This window comes from Alligator mississippiensis, chromosome 4 (assembly GCF_030867095.1).
Source record: "Alligator mississippiensis isolate rAllMis1 chromosome 4, rAllMis1, whole genome shotgun sequence".
NCBI classification, from domain to species: domain Eukaryota; kingdom Metazoa; phylum Chordata; order Crocodylia; family Alligatoridae; genus Alligator; species Alligator mississippiensis.
Window position 1 is genome coordinate 168913813 of NC_081827.1, and position 21364 is coordinate 168935176.

Consider the following 21364-nt stretch of genomic DNA (forward strand, 5'->3'; position numbering starts at 1 on the left):
AGATTCCCAGCTCTAAGATGCTGCTTGAGGCTTGGGAAATTCACAGTGGGGGATGGTGGCAATATTAAATGTCACTGCTCCCCTACCACCAAACTTCCTGACCCTTGGAACCCCACAGGCCAGATGCCATGGTACTGTGAGCCACGTTTGGCCTGTGGACTGGAGGTCAAGCACCCCTGATACAGAATGATCTGAGGCATTCTCCCCTGGCTCACAGGGTCTCAAACTCATGCTGACTAGATGCACACAACCCGCTGCATGTAATTTCCTGGGTCTGCACAGACCACTCATGAGTCCCCAGGGCCCTCTTCCTAGTGAAGTGGCATCTACTTCATTCTGCTGGGAGCTGAGGGCATATACCGATGGGGTGCAGGCAGGGTCTTTGGGATTTATGTCATTGGATGCTGAGGCTCATAAGGACTGGCTGAAGGGCTATGTAACTCACCATCATCTCTAAGGACTACCTGAATGCATGAAGTGTGCCACTCAAATCCAAAGAGCAGGGAGATAATATAACATCCTGAGTGCTGTAGCTGGGGTTTGCACAGAGGTATAATGATGTGGTTGGGTGCCCAGGGCAGCTGCCACACATGGGTGCAATGCAAGGGAGAGGTGGATCCAGAGGAGGTGCAGCTGTGCCCCATGCTTTGGATTGGAGTTCACTACAAAAGTCCCTGGAAGCTTCAAGTCCCCAAAGCAGATGAAAGCCTCCCCCCCTCCCCACCCCACCCCTGCCACTCCTACTTTCCCTGTTGTCCCAGGGGGTTGGGGAAGCTCCAGAGATGTTTCTGCCTGCCCCAGCCAGGCTGAAGGGTGGGGGAAGGGGGGCGGCAATGGCAATATATGGTGAAAGGGCAGTTTTTCCCTTTCCTGCCTGGTCCTCTGGGAGCAGGCATGGGGATGGGGCTTCCCCCTGCCCATTCCTGCTGCTGCTGTTCAGTTCTGTCCTCAGCTGAGTACATCTCCCCCTACCTCCCCTGCAGCCTGGCTGGGGTGGGCAGAAGTGGTTCTGGAGCTCCCCATTTTCCCCAGGACAGTGGAGAAAGCAGCAGCAGGTGGGGGAGGGTATGTGCCTTTGAGCATGAAGAAGGAAAGAGGGGTTTTCACCGGATTTGGGGACTTAAAGAAGTTCCTGGAGGTGTTCCTGCCAGAAAGTGTGGGTGGGTTGCGGGGTGGAAGTAGGAGGGTGCAGCCACCCCTGCAGTGTGAGTTGCTGTTCCCACACCCTCCTTCAGGAAATCCTGGATGCGGCCCTGGAACAGTGGACACTTGGGGCTGCCACCACATTGTTGGTGCAATTGTACAGCTGTGGTGACAGCTGGTTCCTCCCCTGCACCCCCTCCCCCACAAGTCAATGCCTGGGGTGGCTGCCTCTGTTACCTTGCCTTGATTACACCACTGGATTTGCATTTGCTAATATGCCACCCCCAAGTGGGAGCATGATATGGCTGTCTCAGACCTGATACACTAGGTTCTTCTAGTCTTGTGCCAGTATCAAGGGCTTCCTTTAGTGGCAATGATTTATAGTACAGTTATGAGAGCCCAGCCAGAACTAGAGATGGTGTTCACCTTCCAGAGAGATTCCTTACTGGCCAGTACCCCTGCTTTTCCAACTGATCTAGGAACTCTGGGCTATTAATGATGGAGGGGCTGGGCAGCTCACCTTGCAGAGCTCTAGAAGATCTTGCAAAAAAGGAGCTAAGACCATGTGACAGCACCGAAGTCCACAACAGTTCTGAGATATGGGCAATAAGCCCAACCCAGGCAGAGAGGATCAATGAGATTAGGTAAATACACCAGTGCTGGAAGAATCAACACTTGGAAAGCCATGGCAAACCCTTCTTGGAAATAACAAAAGTAAATAATGGTATTGAAGGAGGATGGGTCAAACTGGTTGTTTTTCCTGGGTGTCATGATACTGGAAGTGCAAGTGGTTTGTTGGTATTGGACTGCTCCTGGGGATCTCTCCCTGGTGACTGGGATGTGTGTGGACCCATATTAAATGGGTTCTGTCAGCTTGGCCACCCCTTTCTTCAGTAGAAGCTGTCTGGTTCCTTTGGGTCAAGAGAGTGTTAACTGGATCCATATCTGATCTCCTTGAAAATGGAGACTTTATTTTAAGGACTCTGAGACTGGCTGCAGTTTCTCAAGAAGGTTCCCTGCCATCCCCAATGGATGGACTTGAAGAACTCTCACTTGTTGTTATTAGTAATAGGGACTCTGTTTTGATGAGTCTGTATGCTTAGGTTGTCACAGGGCAAATACAGGTCAGTCTGGTCCCAGAGATGCACATAAGGCCTTCATTTTCAGATGCAGACCTAGAATTTGGAGAAAGAGCAAATCATTTCTATCCCAGGAATAAGAGGGTTATGTGAATATAGGAGCTGTTGGCAGGTGGGGAGTGGGGGCAAGGGGTTGCAGACAGGGCAGTGAATGCACAAGTCTTGTATCACAGCTGTGCATATGCAGGCACACACGCTTCTGTATTGGGCCTCCCTGTACCAAATGGTCCAGATAGGACCCAACAGTAGTTGTAACCTGAGGGAGTTGCTCTATACCACCACCAGCAGAAGTCAGGGCTGTGGTGCTATAAGTCCTGAGGAATAAATGTGTGCAAAATTTGTATGCTGCCCTCATATACCATAGCTATATTGATGTCATGCATCCTGCTGACTTTTGTGTGCAGCAGTAGCTATGTGCATGTGGTACACTGCATACCAAGGTCATGGATTCTTTCACACGTCACTTATAATCATCAAAGACGCATGCTCCTTCACCCGGGTCCCACTCAGCTTCAAGTCAGTTCTATTCCCTCAGTCCCAGAGCTGCTCAGTGCAGACTATTTTCTGCAACCTTCTGTCAGGGCACATACTCCCCAGATCTCTTCCCCTGAACTCCAGGGACTTGCAGGATGGAACCATTTTAGTTCCCAATGTGTGAATCCCAGTGGAGACCTGGGGCAGATGAGAGATTATTAAGAGGGTTGGATTGCTATGTGGGTGAGGCACTGGTGAGACTGTGGTGTGGCAGCATCCATCTGTTAATTTACATGTGGGTGGCTGTGTATATACAAATACATGTGTTTCTGTTTGATATCCCTGCATGTACCGCTGCCCTCAACACATCTTTCTGTGTCTTTAGCCTCAGGCTGTGTTCTGTATTTCAGTGCAGCTGGGATTCCAGATTAAAGTTTGGGTTTGGCCTATGCTTTGCCACATCAGGGAAGGCAAGATGAAGGGAAAGAACACAGTCATTGACAGATCTAGGGATGCCCTCTTTCCTTTAGCCTGCGTGGTGCAGAATACTGAGCTGACTGAGAGGCAGAGAGATCCCATTGCAGCAGTCACTGGGTTCTGTCTCTGGCACTGACTGCTGTGTTGTCTGGAGCAACTTGTTTTTCCCTTTCTGTGCCTCAGTTTCCCTTTCTCCCTGTTGTTTGTCTTGTCTATTTAGGATGTGAAGCCCTTAGTGTAGGGATCATCTCTTACTATGTGCACATATGAGGCCTGGAAGGGCTACCATAATGGAAATAATACTTTAAAAATGAGAAGGGAAGGGAGAGCTTGACTAAGCAACAACTGGGGAGGGTGAGAAGTAAAAGAAGGCAACAGGTGAATAGAATCGCAAGGAGGGAAGGAAGGATTTCTCCTTCCTGGCTAGGGCTAAGAGTGAAAGAAAGTGACTGGGGAAAAGCCACCCAATGATGAGCTCTGCCAAGCCATGGGATAACTGCCTCAGGACATTTTACAGCTAGACTGAAGAAAATGCTTGAAAACAGCCAAAGAACGAGACAAGCCTGTATTGTTAACCCTGAGCGACAGATTGGCTGCGCTGCCACTAATTGCCCTTTCTCATCTCTGCTTGTAAGTAGCTTTCATGCTTGATGCTGCTCTAAGGAAAATGTGCGCAGTGCAAACCTGGTGGAAGGTTCCCTCTGCAGGCTCAGGTCCCCTCAGCTCTGCCAGGCCTGGGTTGAAGCTTCAAGGAGGATGCTTTTTTCTGCATTCTACCTTTTTGTTTCTTCCCAGCCACCCACCCCTCTTCTGCTCTGCCCCCCTCTTCCTTAGGAAATATCAGCAGTGTTGAGGCTTGGAAATATGCAGTCTGGTTCTGTTATTCTGAAATAAGGGAGCATTAGCAATGGGATGAAACTCAGTAGTGCAAAGTGCAAGATCATGCATTTGGGGACTAATGAAAACTTCTGTAAGCTGGGAATGCTGTGGTTGGAAACTTCAAGATGGAGAAGAGCTTGGGTATGCTATGTAATTACAGAATCAAGGATGACTTGTAGTAACCAGTGTGAAACAAATGCAGTCCTAGAATTGCATGAGTTATGGTATTTCCCATATAGGTAGGGAAGCATTAGTGTCATGTAATGCACTAGTGAGGCCTTATCTGGAACACTGTGCAAGTGTGGTTGTCCACATTCAAGAAAGATGAACTGCAGTTGGAACAAATATAGACAGGCTAGTAGGGTGATCAGGAGAACAGAGAATTCATCATACAAGAGGAGACTACAAGAGCTTGGCTTGTTCTGCCTGGCAGAAGGCAGGCTGAGTGCATCTGATTGCTCCGTATAAATACAGCAGGGTATAAACACCAGGGAGAGAAGTTATTCAAGCTGGATAATACTACTGGTCCAAGAAGAGGTACATTTAGGCTGGAAATCAGGGGAAAGTTTCTAACCACGAGAGCACTGAGGTTCTGGAACAGCTTCTGATCGTCATGATGGAGGCAAAACACCTCACTAGTTTTAGGATGGAGCTTTGTTTCTTTATACAAGAGTTTTACAGGATGTGGTCGCCAATGACAGCAGAAAACTAGACTTAAAGACATGAGAGGTCCCTTCTGGTTCTGCCTGTGAAACTCCTCTTGACTTTACTGGGAGTTCCAGGGTGCAGCATCAGATCCATAGGATTTGCTGTAGTGGATCGTAGCACTGTCCCCTGACACTGACTCCCTATCTCTTCTCACATGGGGTTGGACCCTTGGCCTGTCAAATTCACTATTCTGCCCATGGCAGTGGCTACTCCCTTAGCAGTTTAGAGGGGGGAGGATTGAGAGAGCTGGATGATTGCAGCTCAGCCAGTAATTAAAATGCTACAAGGCCTGGGGACAGGTGAGACATACCTAGGATTCTGTGGGAAAACATCTTCCATCCCTCTTATTTGTATCACCACAGTGCCTAGAAACCCTAGGCATGGGCTGGGACCACCTGCCAGGCACTGCACGGATAAAGGTCTCTGGTCACCTTGTATCACAGCCCTTGTAACACTCGAGCAGTTGCTTCAGGTCACTAAACAAGAGGGCTGTCTTTTTCAAATGAAATCCTCCAACTGAAAGATTTGTCCTGCCATCATCCATGTTGTGTCATCTTGAGCAGCCTAATTTAATGGCAGTTAATTTGGTAATGGCATGACACAGTAAACCAGCCTTGTCATATCTCAAACCACATGGTGACACCAACGAGGTGGTGGGGTTGGGGATGGAGGTGGCAGTGGTGGGACCCGGACTATTTTCATCTTGAAGTTCAACCTGTCATTCCTGTGTTAATCCAAATAGCTGCATCCTTCCCCAGACCCCTCCCCTGAACAACCTCTCCTGATTGCTGGCTCATGATTTATTTATCCAACTCCTCAGTCTCCATCATTACAGGGGGGCCCGTTTGATTCTCGGCTGTAATTACTCAGCTCAGATACCGTGCTGCCACTGAAAATGTGCCCACTCAGCCATATGCTTTTCCTGTCCACCGCCCTGTTCTAATGGCATCCATCAATAATTCAGAATAATGTAAGGAATTAACCCAGGTTAATGGGAGATGTGCACGCTGGAGTCCAACCCGGCGCTGCGATGCCTCCACTTGTTCAGAAAGACATGGTGGGGTAGGTTAACCAACAGTGCAGAGCTTTGGTTGAGAAAGTGAGGGGGATGGGGTGGGGGATGTGTCACAGGAGTAAGGGTTGGAATCAAATGGATTTGGGAGGTCTGATCTTCTCTCCATGTTCAGTTACAAGCGTGAAATCAGTGTCACCAGAAGGAGAAAGAAAAGGTACTGGGGAGGGGGAGGAGAAATGCATGCACATTGAGAGAAGAGAAAGCTGTTACTAGGATTGAAATGCCCTTATTATCCAGGCTATCTCAGCTGGGCTGTGGCATGAAAGCTCAGATCCATGTAGGAAGGGAGGAAGAAGGCACATACACACACTCAGCTTATGCTCACACCTTGAGGGGTTGAAAGTCTCCTGAATGCAAATGCTAGGCTGGGATTGAAGTGAACTGGTACCAACAGCAAGAGGTTCTGTCAGTGCAGGAGTGTAGAAGGTGACTGATTTTGTGATGTCCTCCATGTAAGGGGCTTACCTGAAGAACAGAGGAGGCACAGGATGATAGATAGGAAGCACCCCCCTAGTGCCACCAGCAGATGGTCTCTGTTATAGTATTATACGACGTAGGGAGAATAGCATCTCCCCATTGCCATGAGAGGGTACCCTCCACCCTTCTGGGTGCTCTGATCTTGCCCAATTTCCCCAGCACAGCAGAAGGGGAGGTTGAAGTTGAAGGTAAGAGCAACCTACTTTGCCTGATGCTAGTTCATCTCAGAAGAGCTGCTTCTTACCGCATACAGATACAGGGGACCTTCTGCCTTTCATCATTATTAACGCCCTCTCTGTGATCCCTCAACACCAAAGACCTTGTTCTGCTGAACTGTTTATGATGTGTGCTAAAACAGTGCACTTTCTACACATCCAAAGCCACTGGCTTTCCCACTGAAAGGAAAGGTCTCCAGCTGCAGGGAGATAGAGCATCTGGGTCCTGCCTGTCCATTCTGGGGCTGTGGGCAGATGGTTTAGACTTCTCGGAGCTCAATACTAAACGCCCAGGCCGAGTTTGCACTGTGGTATGTAACAGCTTTTGAATGCAGCTGTTGGCTATTGTGCTGACAGACAAGACCCTGAACATAGGGCCCAGACAGGCTGTTTAAATTCTGTCCAGCAGCAAGATTAAGACGTAACACCTGAGGGTTATGCACATACCTAAGACAAGTTGGCACTCCTGGTTGCCATCTTCTTCCCCCTCCATGTAGCATACATTGTGCCATGGAAGAAGTAGCTATCATCGTTCTTTATTTTTTTTGGAACAAAGGCCTTGTGCCACCTGGACCTTGATCTCTCCTTGTCTTCATGGACATGTATCCTCACCATGGAGCTCCATAACCATCAAAGGATCACTGCTTCATGTTGGCAGTATTGACGATTGCTGTCCTATATCCAGTCTTCTATAGCCTTTAAAAAGGGTCATAGTAAGACAATGCTTTTTATCTAGTGGCCACAGATCTTGTCCCTTCTCAATCTTGTTACCCACTTGGGCATGGCACAGCTGTGGTGGATGATCTCATGGTGATGGAGAAAGTGCTGATCTTGTTAGATTTGTCAGCTGTGTGTGATGCAGCTGTGATGGGAAGTGGTGATGTGTTTGCAGCTCAGTAGTTTAAGTGGCAGGTCGTAGGTGGCAAGACATTCTACACTGGGGCTCTGGACTATGGGAACTTACTTCCTTCTAGGTCTACAGCAATCTGGGTTTGTCAGTCTTTAAGCCCATCTCTTTTCCTGGCTGGCAAGGAGATGGGTGTTGGATAGGGCTGCTAAGAGTGACAAGGAATCCTTTAGGAATGTGTCTAGGAGGGGCCAAGTTTGGGTTCATATTGTTGCTAGGATATTTCACTTGCTCTGGGGGAACATACAGGTCTTCTTAATTAGTTAGTGTATTCTTAAAGGACTCAAGGGTGCGAGCAGTATGAGCTGATGTGCTGCTTATTTCTAGAGAGGAAGGATGGCTTAGTGGTTAGGGCTCTAGTATAGGAAATCTGGGTTGTACCCCCAAATAGTCATGTGACCTCAACATCAGTAGGAGCTAGTACCCTCATACCCCCCTGTGGATTTGGACTCTTGTCTCTCTGTGCCTCAGTTCTCCACCTGTAATGTAAGAGAGCTTGGGCCAGCCCTATCACTGAAGATGCTATGTTAAAAATGCTCAGCTAACCATGGTAATAGGGACCAGGAAAGTCCCCTAGACAGACTGCTGGATGGCAAAGGGCAGGCTTAAGCAAGGCTGTGGGAGCAGCAGGAGCCAGGGTTGTTCTGATGGCAGCATTCAATCCTAGCGAAGCCCTTTGCGTCCTGTCATTCAGCAGATAATTGCTGTCTCCCATGAATGTCCTCGGGAGATTGTGCAGATAATTAAAGATTAATACAGAGATGGATCACTTTAAAAACAAGGAGGAGGATCAGAGAAGGATTAAGCTTAATCTCCCCAACACCTTCCCTGCTTAAGCAGGAGGAAACTTCCGAGCCTCTTTGGCCATGGCGAAGACTTTAAGCATCTTGAAGGTGCAAGGTGGGGACCCTGGCAGTCTGGATGAGAGGAAATGAATTCAGAAGAGTCCGATTTTTAAAAAGACAGTGATTGTACCCTACAGGACTTGAACTGAACTCCTTCTTTCTAGGCTAAAAATAACTTCAAATGCCTTTGAGACAATGCTGGGGAGGGGAGAGACAGTTTGATAGGCGTTGGGTGGGAGATTGATTTACATAGAGGAATCAATCCTGCAGGGTGCCACTGAAACCAGAGAACAAGAAACCCAGGGTCAGGGTAGAGTCAGCAATTAGCATCCTAACCTTGTGTTTATATTGGATTCCTGAATCTTGCTGCTTTCCCGTTCCCCATCAGGTATTGATAGAAAACAGATGTGGACAAACAAAATGGGGCATATGGCCTTGCTTGGAGGGAATGGCCCCTCCTGTGGTGCGACAAAGGGAGCTAATGCCCCTAAAGAGCAGCCTAGGTAGAAAATCATAGGAGAGGGTGGAGGGCTGCATGATGAAGGCACAGGACCTAGCATATTTTACTGAGATTACTGCTGTAGGTATTGTTAGATTGGACCCTGTTCCCAAAGAGTTTCCCTCTTTTCTCCTGTGTTGGTACAGCACCCAGCACAGCTAGGGATGTGATCCAAGATGGGGCTTCCTCATTGCTACAGCAGTGCATAAAAGAGCAGGCACAGTCATTATTGGGGCTCTGCTAGGTACGAACTCCCTCCTAACTTTTTAGTAGTCACTTGGACTGGTATTCGAGGGCCTAACTACCACCAATTTGAGGATCTGGGTCTCTGTCTCTCTACCTTAGTTTGCTACCTCTCTATAATGAAGATGATGATGCTATCTAGTCTAATTAGTGTGTAAATTTTTCACGACAAACATTGTCTCTCTCTGTGGGTTTTACAGCACCCAGCAGAATAGGTCCTTGAACGCAGATGAGGACTTTTAGGCACTGCTGTAATGGGAATAAGAAGAATGTGTTGCACTTTTTTTCATCCTTTGGGCTTCCTTTGCTAGGCTGGGTCGAGAGAAGGAGAGAATTTAACACAAGGCTTAACAAGGAGATAGTATTCAGCTCTCAGTGCAATGCCAGAGCAGTTATCTCCTGTACTAATACACTGATGCCAACCATGCAGAGTCCCTGCTGTTCATGAGGCACTGTCCTTCATACTTGACTTTGGCAGGGCACAAGCCCACAGGCAGGCTCTGGTAATCCTGGCCTGACAATGAGAGTGCATGGTGGATACAGGACAAGGTGCTTAGGAGCACCATGAACAGAAGGCAGGTGGAGGCTAGGGGCCATTTTGGGTGATGCATGGAGATGCCAGCATTGGGAGAGGAGAAAGTTACTTGTGTGAGGCCTTAGCAGGGAAGGGTGGGCCACTGGGGAAGACTTGGCAGCTAGGGAGGGAGTAGGGCTCAAAGTGGAAAGATGGGATGAGGCCCTGGGTGCATCCCGTCCCATGTCTCTGACAGGAGCTAGTGCCAGATGCTACAGAGGAAGGGTCACGAACCTTCCCATGCAGAAATGTGGGATAATCTAGCTCTTGGGAAAGAATGTCTCTGACTTTCCTCCCACCCTAGCACTACTATCTCTTCATTCCCTCAGGCCCATCCCGACAGTGCCGCGTTGTGACTGTGTAGGGCAACCACCTCCGCCTCAGAAGCAGGCTGATTACACGGCCCGGAGGGTCCGCCACAGTTACGTCTGAGACTGGCTTGTCAATGGCAAGGCTGTGACAGCAGCAGGAGATCAGAGAGCCTCAATTAGTAGGCCATGGCCTGAGCCCTGCCCTGGGTTTGCGTGGCGAATTGCTGCACTCTAATTAGAGGGTGAAGGGCGACTTTTGCTCCCATGTTGCTAGAAAGAAGGAAATGCATGGAGGGTCAAGTCTACTGCAGTTTAAGCACTTCCTTCTCTCCTGCTCTCTTTCTTGGAAAGGAGAGAATCTGAGTGGGTGGTAAATGGGTTCAGAGACTTCCCCCTCTAGATCAGATTCAAGTCCAGCCAGCAGGGATTGACTGGAAAGAAGCTGTGGTCTTGCTGCCCAAAGTGAGTACCTATGTGACTGCTCGCTGCTTACTCCCAGCCTTACTGCTGGCAGAATGAGGCCTGGGGGAGGAGGAAGCATGGGGACTGAGCTCCCCGCGAGGGGCAGAAGGGGCCACGCTCTGGGGAAAGGGGAATAGTTCTGTGGTGTTGTCAGTCTGGCACCTTTCACCAGCACTAAGCACACTCCATAATAATAAAGCCCTTAATTTCCTGGGCTTTTATAAGCTTGTGCTGCAGCTGCAGGATCACCCTTTGCTCTAGTTGGGTAACAGCCATTTAAAGTAATGAATTGGGACACGACAGAGTGCTGTCCAGCTCCGACCTTTGGCCAGTTTGCAGGGCAGCTGTCAGCTGCTTGCACTGGTGCCCTGGACTTGGGGGACGGTGTGGGGAGACTGTATAGCTATTCAGCAACAGAGCCTCCTGTTGGGGAGTGCACATGCAATGACCACCAACATGCTAGTGATCTCCAGAGCCAGCAAATGGGAGCTGAGTTGATGGCCCCCAGCTGGGATGAAAAGGGAGGATCCGTGATGGGTTCTCACTGCTCTCTCCCCATTACCTTCTAGGTGTGACCTATTCGGATGTCGTCAGTGCCACAGAAGCCTGTAAGCCATGCACACAGTGTGTGGGCCTCCAGAGCATGTCGGCCCCTTGTGTGGAGTCAGATGATGCCGTGTGCCGCTGTGCTTATGGCTACTACCAGGATGAGGAGAGTGGCAAGTGCAAGGAGTGCAAGATCTGTGAGGTGGGTTTTGGCCTGATGTTCCCCTGTGGGGACATGCAGGACACCATCTGTGAGGAGTGCCCTGAGGGGACATTTTCGGATGAAGCCAATCACGTGGACCCCTGCCTACCCTGCACCATCTGCGAGGAGAATGAGGTCCTGGTCAAGGAGTGTACGCCAGTGTCTGACGCTGAATGCAGAGGTGAGGCATCCCCATGTCCCTGTGCTGAGGAGCATGGGCCATGCTCGTTCAGAATAACATGAGTACATTGCATTGAGAGTCGCATCCAGGCCTCCATTAGAGGCAATCGGGGTTTGGCTCTTAACTTCAAAGGAACAGGATTTGGTCCTTAAGTGACATCATTATAGCAGTGACCCATTCCAACATCTCCTGGTGCTTTACTAAGGGTAAGGCAGCATCACTATCCTTGGCTCACAGCAGAAGAAACTGAAGTGCTGGGAGCATGATGCTGTCTTGTTAGGACCAAACTGCAAGCCAGTGTCAGAATTAAGAAGAGAAGCCAGGTGTCCTGGGTCCCAGTCCCCTGCTTTGTCTACTACACCATACAAACTCCCAGGGTTTGGAAAAGAATCCAAGGATCCTGGTTCCTTGTCCCCTGCTTTGATCGTTACATCACATGGGCTCCTAGGTCTTGGAGAAGAACCCACATGTCCTGGCTCCCAGTCTCCTACCCCACCCCCAGGAAGTGTGGCTTGCCAGAACTCTGAGAACACTAGAAGAAACTCTTGCTCTCTTCCCCTCTCTCCTCCCTACCTTTCAGGGATGTTGTTGTAAAGGAGAACATGCAGGGCCTGACTGTTCCCTCTGGCTCCACCCCTAACTCAAAACATGCCTTCTCATCCTGTCCCCCTGCCCCCCCCCAAATGTTACTGTGAGAGTGTAGAAATAGCTCCCAGATGAGAAAAGCAAATGGGCAAAATCGTTTTCTGGCTCCAGGCAGCGTGGGATGGCCCCTGTAGTTATCCCTCCAAGTCGGGGAGAGGGAGAGCTCTCCCCCACCAATGCTCCAAGGCTGAGCAGATCTCTGTGGGGGTCTGGGAGAACACTGGCTTCACAAAGGATTTTTCACTTGGAAATTATTTGTATGTGTTTATACGTGTGAGGCACCAGAGTTGGTCTGTCAGATCAGGAAAGTGGGAATCCGGACTCTAGGTGTAGCTGTTTTGGGGGAATCCCTCATGACTGCTCTTGAAACCTCTTGTCTCTGGCCATGGGGGTGACCCCATGGAGGGGCTGCACTGGTAGCATGTGTAGGCAGACAGCGTGCTCAAGAGGGGATGCCCTGGGCCAGGGGTTTCCAACCTGCAGCACCGGTACCAAAAGTGGCATGGGAAGTCCTCTGTATGTGGCACATGGCAGATTGTGGCAGAGCAGGGAGGACAGCAGCAGATTGGGAAAGGAGCACAGGAAGCAGCAGAGCAATGGATCAGGCTGGGAGCAGAAAACAGCAGCACATCAGACAGGGATCAGAGTGGTACTTGTGGAGGATGTGGGTTGGCCCCCGTTGCCCTAGGCTGTGGCAGGGATGCAGTGTAGGCATACCCTTCCTGGCTTACTGTGTAAGTTAGGCAGCTCCTTCCATTTATCCATACCTTGATTATCCTCTTGCATTAAACTGGACCCTCCCACCTCCCATGAAAGTGCTTTGGGATGCTTCATAGCATCCATAAGTGAATAGCACTTCCTATGCCACAGGAACTGATCATTGTGCCAACTGAATTCAGTGCTAAAATTGATGGTTAAACCTTCTGAACACAGCTGGAAAAGCAGTGCTGACTCTAGGCTGTGGCTATAAGGAGTCAGATCTGCAGTCCTGGTTCTGGGTAATGACTCCATGTAGAGCAGGACAATAGAGAACACAACAGTGGCCTCAGGGAAAGAGAGGGGTCATTGCATGAGGATGCAACCTTGGGAATTTCAGGGCTTTGACTTGTCTCCAGCCCCACTGCCACTTGCAGAGACTGTTCCCACTGGTCTGCCTGCACTGTTGGCTAGTTTGGTGTATTTCCAAGGGGGCTGGTGATGGTCTGTGACTTCCCAGCAAAAGTCGCCTCTCAACTCCATGGTAAAGCATTGTTCATCAGAGGCTGTCCGTGGAGGCCACTGCTGAAGCATTTAAAGATAATCTGCCTGGTAGTTTCCTTGTTACAGGAACACCGAGCAAATGCAAGGCATTCGGTAGTTTGAGATGCTTTGTTTCCTGGGGCTGGAGCCCAGCAGTCCTTGCCTTTTGCAAAATGGAATTTGGCAGCCGGTGTCTCTAATGGGAATTAATTGCTGCTGCCTGAAAAGACAGTAAAGGCTAAGCTGTAGTGCTTAATCACTGCTATGCAGGGGTGGGGCAGGGTGTGGCTATGCTGCCCCATGGAGAATCCTTGTCCCTTGCTGGTGGGAAGTGGGGGACACTGATGCTGTCTGAGCTGGATAGGGTGGGGTCACATAACCTGTAGCCCTGCTTGTTTTGGGAGTGAAGAACTGCCCAGAAGTTGGAACTCCTGCCTGTACAAAGATCTGGCTCAGTACCTAAGCCTCATAGCTGGACCACAGCCTCATGCATGAAGGAAAATTTCGCTCACAGGGGTTTTCCACATGCAGGTCCTGGAACTGCATGAGAGAAGAGGGGGAGACTTCTGTATCCTGTCACCTGCCCTGTGCTGCCCAAGGCCCAGGCACAGCCTCTCCCTAAAAACTCAGCATCTCCTCCTGTTGACAGATGAATCTGCCATGGTATGCCTCTGGCAGCCTGTGGACTCCAAGCAGGGTCACAAGCACTCAGCCCCTCATGAGCTGGGACATGTGGAACCAATAAACCTGCTTCACGAGGGGTCTCTTGCTCCCAGACGTTCTGCTCTGCCTCCCTGCAGGATGTCCCAATGCTGAGCTGGGGTTCATTTCCTTGAGTAACTACATTCATTTATGAGGGAACTCAGGAGAGTGGGAGGAGGGCTGGGCAGCTGCCTGGCTATCCCCTGGGATGTTGTGGAATGAGGTAGGGCCAAAACCACAGCCATAAAATAACCTCCTGGACTGGAAATGGTCCAGTTTGGTCTGAAAGACCAAACAAGTTCCCCCTTCCAACCCCATAGGAAATACTCAGCTCTGGCCAACTGGCCTCGGGCCCTGCAGCTCATCCAAATAGCTTCTTAATGGCTTCCTCCACTGCCCCTGTTTATGCCCAGCTGCTGTCATTGTGATCCATCATTTAGGAGTTGGGAATGAGGGCTCAAGGCTGCTCAGGGTTTGGCTGGAGTGCATGAGGGAGGCAGTCTGTGCCTTTATGTCTAGGTCTGCTGGTTAGGGATGGGGTAGGCCTGGCACTGAGGAGTATGCAACTGACTGGCATGTGTGCATGTTCCAGGAATCTGAGGCACAAAGGATATGAGTCTCTGACAAAGAAAGCTACAACAGCTTGTGCTTTTTAGTTCTGGCAGGCCAGTCCCCAGCATGCCAGCCCACCCAAATGCTATGCAGATTAACTCATTAAGTAGCTAACATCTAATGGAGCTGGGTGCAATATGGCAGCTGGGTAGGATGGGGAGTGGGATGCAGGGGGAGACTTGACTGAGGCTTTCTTCCCCATGCCCGTGCCATAGCTAAGGTCCTTTCACCCCTTCTGTGTCCTCATTCCAGCATGTCTTCTGTATCTGCTCCACCCCTTGGCCACTCTTTGCATCCCCACCATTTACCTGCAGGCTAGCTGGGATTTGTCCTAGACTGGCAGGAGAGCTCCACCCCAATAAACCTTTTTCCCAGGGCCACCCACAGTCAGACAGGCCTCTTGCTTTCTCTTCTGTATAGCAGCAGGGTTATTTTTCCTCCTCCAGGAGAGGCCAGAGAAGAGCCTGCCAGGTCTTTGTGCTCCCTGGGCTGCCAGTGATGGGGGAACCTTGCTTTTCTTTCTCTGAGTGCTCTGTACTCAGTGTTTCAGGGAGGTGCAGTGGATTGCAGATTAGTGCCCACTGGGCCTTTTAACTTGGGTAGGAGTGAGCCCTATGAATTAGGGGAGGGGCTCCCTGCCACACTTCTGTTACTCTGGCACAAAAAGACACTCTTTCCTCCCAGAGTAGACCTCCCTGAGTACAGGCCTCTTGCAAGATTGCTAGTCAAGAGCATGCCTGGGTTTGGGGGGGGGGAGGGGATCTGCTGTGTATTCCACATGTCCCCAGCCTTCAAAGAGTGCACAAGGAAACCTTTGAATTCCTCAACCAACATGCAGTCTGTTTGCCTCTTGCCTATTGCAGCTCTGGCCAATGCAAAGCTCTCAGCTGGCAATGCCACACGACCCTTTCTATGCAATGAGGCCTACTAATGATTAGCAGCAGCATGTATACAGCATCTTTTACACTGTGCAGCTGCCTCACAAGGTTTGAGACAATAAAGATCTTGGTGAAACCAACAGCAATGCTTTCCTGACTGCCCTGTGCATTTGCCACTCAGGTGGATAAAAAGATGGGCAGGGCAGCTCTTTCACAAAGTGAACACATCCAATTTTAACTGTGTTTCTGTTCTGGTAGTGGATTGAAGCACTACTCCTATGCATACAAATAGGTACTGATAACAAAGTCTCAGTCATGCACCAGGGCTCCCATGGAGCTAGGAGCTATACAGACAAAAGAACAAAAAGAGTGGCCCTGCTCCAAAGTGCTTACAGTCCTGCTGGAGACATCCCCATGAACATCCATAAAGAAATGGCTGACCAAAATTCAATTGCTTTGTGAAGAAGGGGTGTCTGGTAACAGTAGAACAGGATGAGGGTTCCTCTTTAGGGTGCTTTGGGCTCGAAATGTGCCACTGCCTGATGTACTTCTTATCCAGGATTTGTTTTGTGCCCTTGGGAGTCCCCTAATCCCAATCTGCAGGTTGCAAATAGATTCAAGGAAATCATCCTCATGTTTCCCTTTCTTTGTGGATCAGAGACCCCTTGGCTTACCTGGGTTGTGGTATGGACAAGATGAGGAACTACTGCTTTGGGTGGTAGGGCCATCCCCTATGCTGGCTTCTCTGGGATCACTCCACTAGGGGATGCCTAATTTGTAAGGCACAAGCAGGACCTGAAGGTATTATTAGGCACAGTGCAATCTGCTAGAGATTCAACGTCATAACATCAAGCTCCTGCAGCATCGTGCAAACACTGACAGCATGGTGAGGCTCTCCTTCAGAGCTGTTGTACGTTGCTGTGCTGTTAGTATCTGTCATGATGAAGGTATGGCAAATCCTAACATGACCTCACCACCCAGCAGTGTTTGAGAGCAGACTGTCTTTTCTATGTGACCACAAGCCCTGACCTTGGTGTTGTATTGTACAAGTTCACTGCATGTGACAAACATCTAGAGGCCTCCTTTCCAGATCCCTATTTCCTCTAGTGTTCCAGGAGGTCTGTGTGATGGCACTTGGGGTGGCCTGTGGGGCAGATGTACTAGATTGAACGAAGCACAATGTATGAAACCAGGCTTCCTTTGTTAGGGGATCAAATTCGGCCATTGCATCTGTAGAGAACTGTATGAGCAGCTCTGTTCTACAGGGCTGACCCCCCTCACCCTGGCTGTCCAGGCTATCAGTGTCCTATTCCCAGCCTGTCTGATGACACTGCACCCAGAGGCCCAAACTCCATGGGATTTCCCAAGAGGGGTAGTCTTTTATTTCAGATGTGCAGCACAATCCACTGGTGGCAGGAGTTTGGGGAGGGGGAGCAAGGACATAAAAGTTTCTTCACTTGCTCAGACCCAGTTACAATCCTTGCCCTGAGCACAGCTCTTGAGTAGAGGCCATTGTGCCATGGGCATCTGTGATTCAGTGCTGCAGGGCGGGGGAGCAGCGGACAGCCCTTTCTGGCTGATCCCTTTAAAGGGTTGAATAAATGGAGCCATAGGTCGAGGCACACAGGACAGGCTTTGTTAGCAGGATTTTATGCTCTGGGGCATGAGGGGTGGGATTGCAGCTTGGCAGGAAATAGCCACGAAGGGCTTGCAGAGCTTTGCTCTGAAAAGGCAGTGTGGAACTTGACAGAGAAACTGTTTGAGTCTGGCCCAAGCATGTCAACATGGCAGGGAGAGCTGTTAGCTTCTCAGGGGCAGTTTTCTTTTTGCAGTGTGAGCAGCCACCACCACAAAACTGCCCCCTGAGAAACCACCACTGGGGCTAGGTTTTCTCTGTTACTCTGGAACCAGGCACTGGGACTCTGTAGTGCTCCAAATCAGTGATGGTCACAGCCTCAACAGGCTTCATTCATATTGGTAGCTGTGCACCTGATGAACTAGAGGAGGTGTGCTTGCCAGCTTTATTCTAGGATATGAATGCAGGCACTGAGCAGGCATATGAGCAGGATATGAGCAGGCAAGGGTCTGTCTACAGTGTATATCTGATACATCAGTCTGATGTGCTACATACTGGTGCAAGAGCCCAGGAGCCCAGCTTGGAACATTGCAGCTGTTGGGGCTAGAGCCACAGGCTGTAGTGTGAAGCATTCCTCATACCCATGTCAGTGTGATGGGACACTTCCAAATATGGGTGCTAAGGCTGAAAGGTGGAGTGCTTCACACTTTCGTAGCAAATGGTAAGGGCAGCATGAAAAGCCTCGGGTCATCTGGCTGTGGGGAAATTGGCACCAGGGAAAGTTAATACATCAATGCAAGTGTCTGGGCTTGCCCTCTTTTGAGATGGAAAGCTGTTAACGGCAGGGATTGTTTCGAGCCAGGTGCTATAAAAGCACAGGCCTTGCCTTCTCTTTCCTTACCCCCAAGGACACTGCTTTCTTCCTTCGTCCTGGAAGCCAAGGGTTAAGCCCCCCCCTCCAGCACTTCACAGATGCAAGATGAGGTACATTTCCTTCACAGGGCATGTCTAGGTGCAGCTCCTGGCTGAACACTGGGGAACAGATGATTGAATGGAAGACAAACATTTTTCTGAGCTGAATTGGCAGAGCATGCCCCAAAAAGCTGGCAGGGCAAGAGGGGACTGCAGGGTGGAGCAGGCAGGCTGTAGGGAGTGCAAGAGACCAGACTCTTACTGAGTGTATAGGTTATTGGTTGAATGACCATTGCTTTTGGCCTGAAGGTGGTGAATCCAGGCTCTTGCAAGCAACTAAATATTGGCAACTGATAGACCTAGCACCAGTCCTGATTCCATGCAAGTGATGGAGACAGATGGTATTTCTTTATATAGATCTCATTGCAGATGTGTGGTTGATGAGAGACAGGTGTGTGCGTGTCAGAAGATGTGATACTTGCATGTTGGTGTTAGATACCACAGGCTGGTGACTGGGAGTTTTATAATAACCTAGAGCAGCAGACACAGGTATCCATCAGTTGGGTAATGTGCACATTCCTAGTGGTATGGTGAGCCCTAACTGATGTTGGGGTTCCCTTCGTGCTTGGTGTTGCACAAACCTGTAGTAAGCTTGCACTCTAAATAGACAAGGCAAATGGATGGCAGGGAGAAGCAGCATGGTGATCCCTGCTGCATAGATGGAGAATGGTGGCACGAGAAGACTTGCCCAGGCATTCACATAGGAGACGCTGAGGAATGGGTAAGAGTTGAGCCCACGTTTCCTGCTACTATCCTTCCTCTCCAGGAAGAAATGCTCTTTAGGTGCAGTGCAACACCACAACAACCCTGGTCTTCCTTTTGAGTGGGTAGAGCTGATGTCCAAATATCCCCCGTGATGCAGGAGTGGGAGGAAGGGGGAACAGGTTTGGATCTAGTCCAATTCCATGAGCAAAGCAAGGCCAGGCCATGTCAGCATTTGGCTGTGAGGTCTGGAACATTTATGGACTATAACAGTACAACAGATGTGTTGTTCCTTGATGCTCCCAACCAGAAACCCTTCTCTATTACTCCAGATTGGTCTCCAGACATTGGTCACTCCCTGTTTCCACCCCAGACTTGGTATTTGGCAGTAGCTCCTACATTGCAGAAACTTTTGCCCTTTTGGATTTGGTTGACCTGTCTTCCAATCCAGATTTCGTGCCCTTGAGAGAACAACACTCCAGCCCCCATAGTCCTTATTTTAAGACTCAAACAAACAGACACTGAGGGGGGAAAAAATAACTTCAAATCAGGGGTCTCAAAAGTGCAGCCACCTTCTCACTCTGGGCAGCCTCTGCACTTCCAGGGTGGAGAATAGATTTGGGAAAGATTTGTATTGTTCTGGAACAGTATTTCATGTTTATGTACAAAGGCTGCTACCTGCAGAAGGGATATTCAACTTGAACCCGCTAAAACTAGGAGGGTTTGGAGCATAGCTAATGAGAGAGAGGAACAGGAGGCTTGGTAGATTTGCATAGCTGTTAGTTACATAACATGTAGTGGGAGATGGTTTCAGCAGTGCCTTGTGGTTCTGATATGTAAAACATGTTTCCAGTTGGCCACCAGTAACTAAAAATGCAAACAGGCATTTAGATCTCCAAAATGTAGGGCATTTTAAAACATGGGATTTGTATTTGAAATTACTTCTGCCAGTGATACCACTTCAGTCTTTTGGCAGTTTGAGTTGCACCTTGGAGCAAAAGGGTTCTCCTAGCCTGATCTCCATCAGGGATAATCAAAAGAAGGGGTTGTGTGGTTCATCTTTTTCTGTACTACATCCAACATCACAGCACAACGGGGTGGGGGGGTGTTGGCTATCACAGCTATTAATCCTGGAAGGATGCATCTATAGTTTGGCTTTTCCTTCTTATGTACGAGCAGAGCTTAAATGCCCTTCCTAGAGCTCAGCAAGTCAAACTGCCCAGCACTTCTGGAGGCATATTTCCCTGCATGGACATTACCACTTGGAAGATGCCCTTCTTCCCTGTACCTATCTGCTCCAATATCAGCTATTGCTGAGTCCTAGAGGAGAAAAGGAGGGGTAAATTGATGACTCCTGTTATTTATTTATTTTTTACTCCCTTGGCAGATCTTCATCCACGTTGGTCACCTCGGACCCCTACCCTGATGGGGTCTGAGAGCCCTATGTCTTTCACCAAGGACCCATATGATACAGAAGGCATCGTCAGCACACTAGCAGGTACCGTCACCACCATCATGGGCAGCTCCCAGCCAGTTGTGAGCCGTGGCACTGCTGATAACCTCATCCCTGTCTACTGCTCCATCCTGGCGGCTGTGGTGGTGGGTCTGGTAGCCTACATTGCTTTCAAAAGGTAGGTATGAACCAATGCCTTGAGGCTGCAAGGGCTAGACAATTATACCCTGGACTGGGGAAGGTTGTCATCCTTATGCTAGGACCCAGAGCAATTATAGCCACATTTTAAAGCTTTTTCAGCCAGCACCTGATGTCTTTGAAACATTTGATGATAGATTAGATGTAGAGTTCATGAAGAGGGATGGGAGAAGTCAAAAGGGGAAACTGGCAGGTGGGAGCGTGAGGTTGTCAAAAAAGCCAGGAAAGCACATATTCCCTTAGGCCAATGGTTAGTGACTGGATCTGGCCCATGTGGAGAACTAATGAGCAAGCGGCATTCTGTCAGCAGTGTCATTATGTGCTCTCCCTGCCAACCTGAAGAAAGGTGGATCTTTGGAAAGCAAAATTTGCTGTAGCCAAGAGCAGTATTGGAAGGTCTTGCAGGCAACATGATGCCTAGGAGTCATGGGTTGGGGAACACTACTCTGAGAGTCTGAGTGCCTGGAATGCAGGACCCTGGTAAATCATTTACAGCAGAGCAAAGGATGAGCAAAATCAAGAGAGTAGCTTTTACACTCAGTTTGCTCTGGTAGAAATGACAGCACCTTAGAGGAGGCTCGCAAAGGCAGGAGTGGGAGCTGGATCTTCAATGAAAATCAGTGACAGTGGAGTGTGATGCAGGGCAATATTGCCCCTTTCTGGCTTTCTCTCCAGCTCATTCTCCTTTCCCCACAGGTGCTTTTAGTTGTGACACATTATGAAATGCTGTCACTTTCAGTATCTTGCACAAGCTCACCCCCTTTAAACTAGGATTTGCACCTGGCTCACATGCAGGTTGTGGCTGGTTCAGTGTTTGTGCAGAGGGTTGTGGTTTCCCCAGGTATCTACATGCTGGAAATAATCCTGAATAAGCACTGCAACTCCAGGGAAAAAGCCAAATTCTCTGCTGGTGTGACTCCAGGGACTCCCCAGCAAAGGTTTGGGCCCTGTATTGTCCTATAGATATGCTCTCAATAGAGGGACACCTGCAGACCAAATGTGCACTTATGTACATGCATGACTACATCTG

The 21364-nt window shown here is 49.4% G+C and overlaps 1 protein-coding gene across 1 annotated transcript in view; it reads left to right on the top strand.

Annotated features, from left to right (window-relative positions):
- NGFR (nerve growth factor receptor) overlaps nucleotides 1-21364 on the top strand; it is a 40820-nt gene that overhangs the window by 8930 nt on the left and 10526 nt on the right. The window contains exons 3-4 of the mRNA XM_014603623.3: nucleotides 10998-11357; nucleotides 20071-20314. Coding sequence (XP_014459109.1) covers nucleotides 10998-11357; nucleotides 20071-20314 — 604 coding nt within the window. The remainder of the gene's footprint in view (nucleotides 1-10997; nucleotides 11358-20070; nucleotides 20315-21364) is intronic.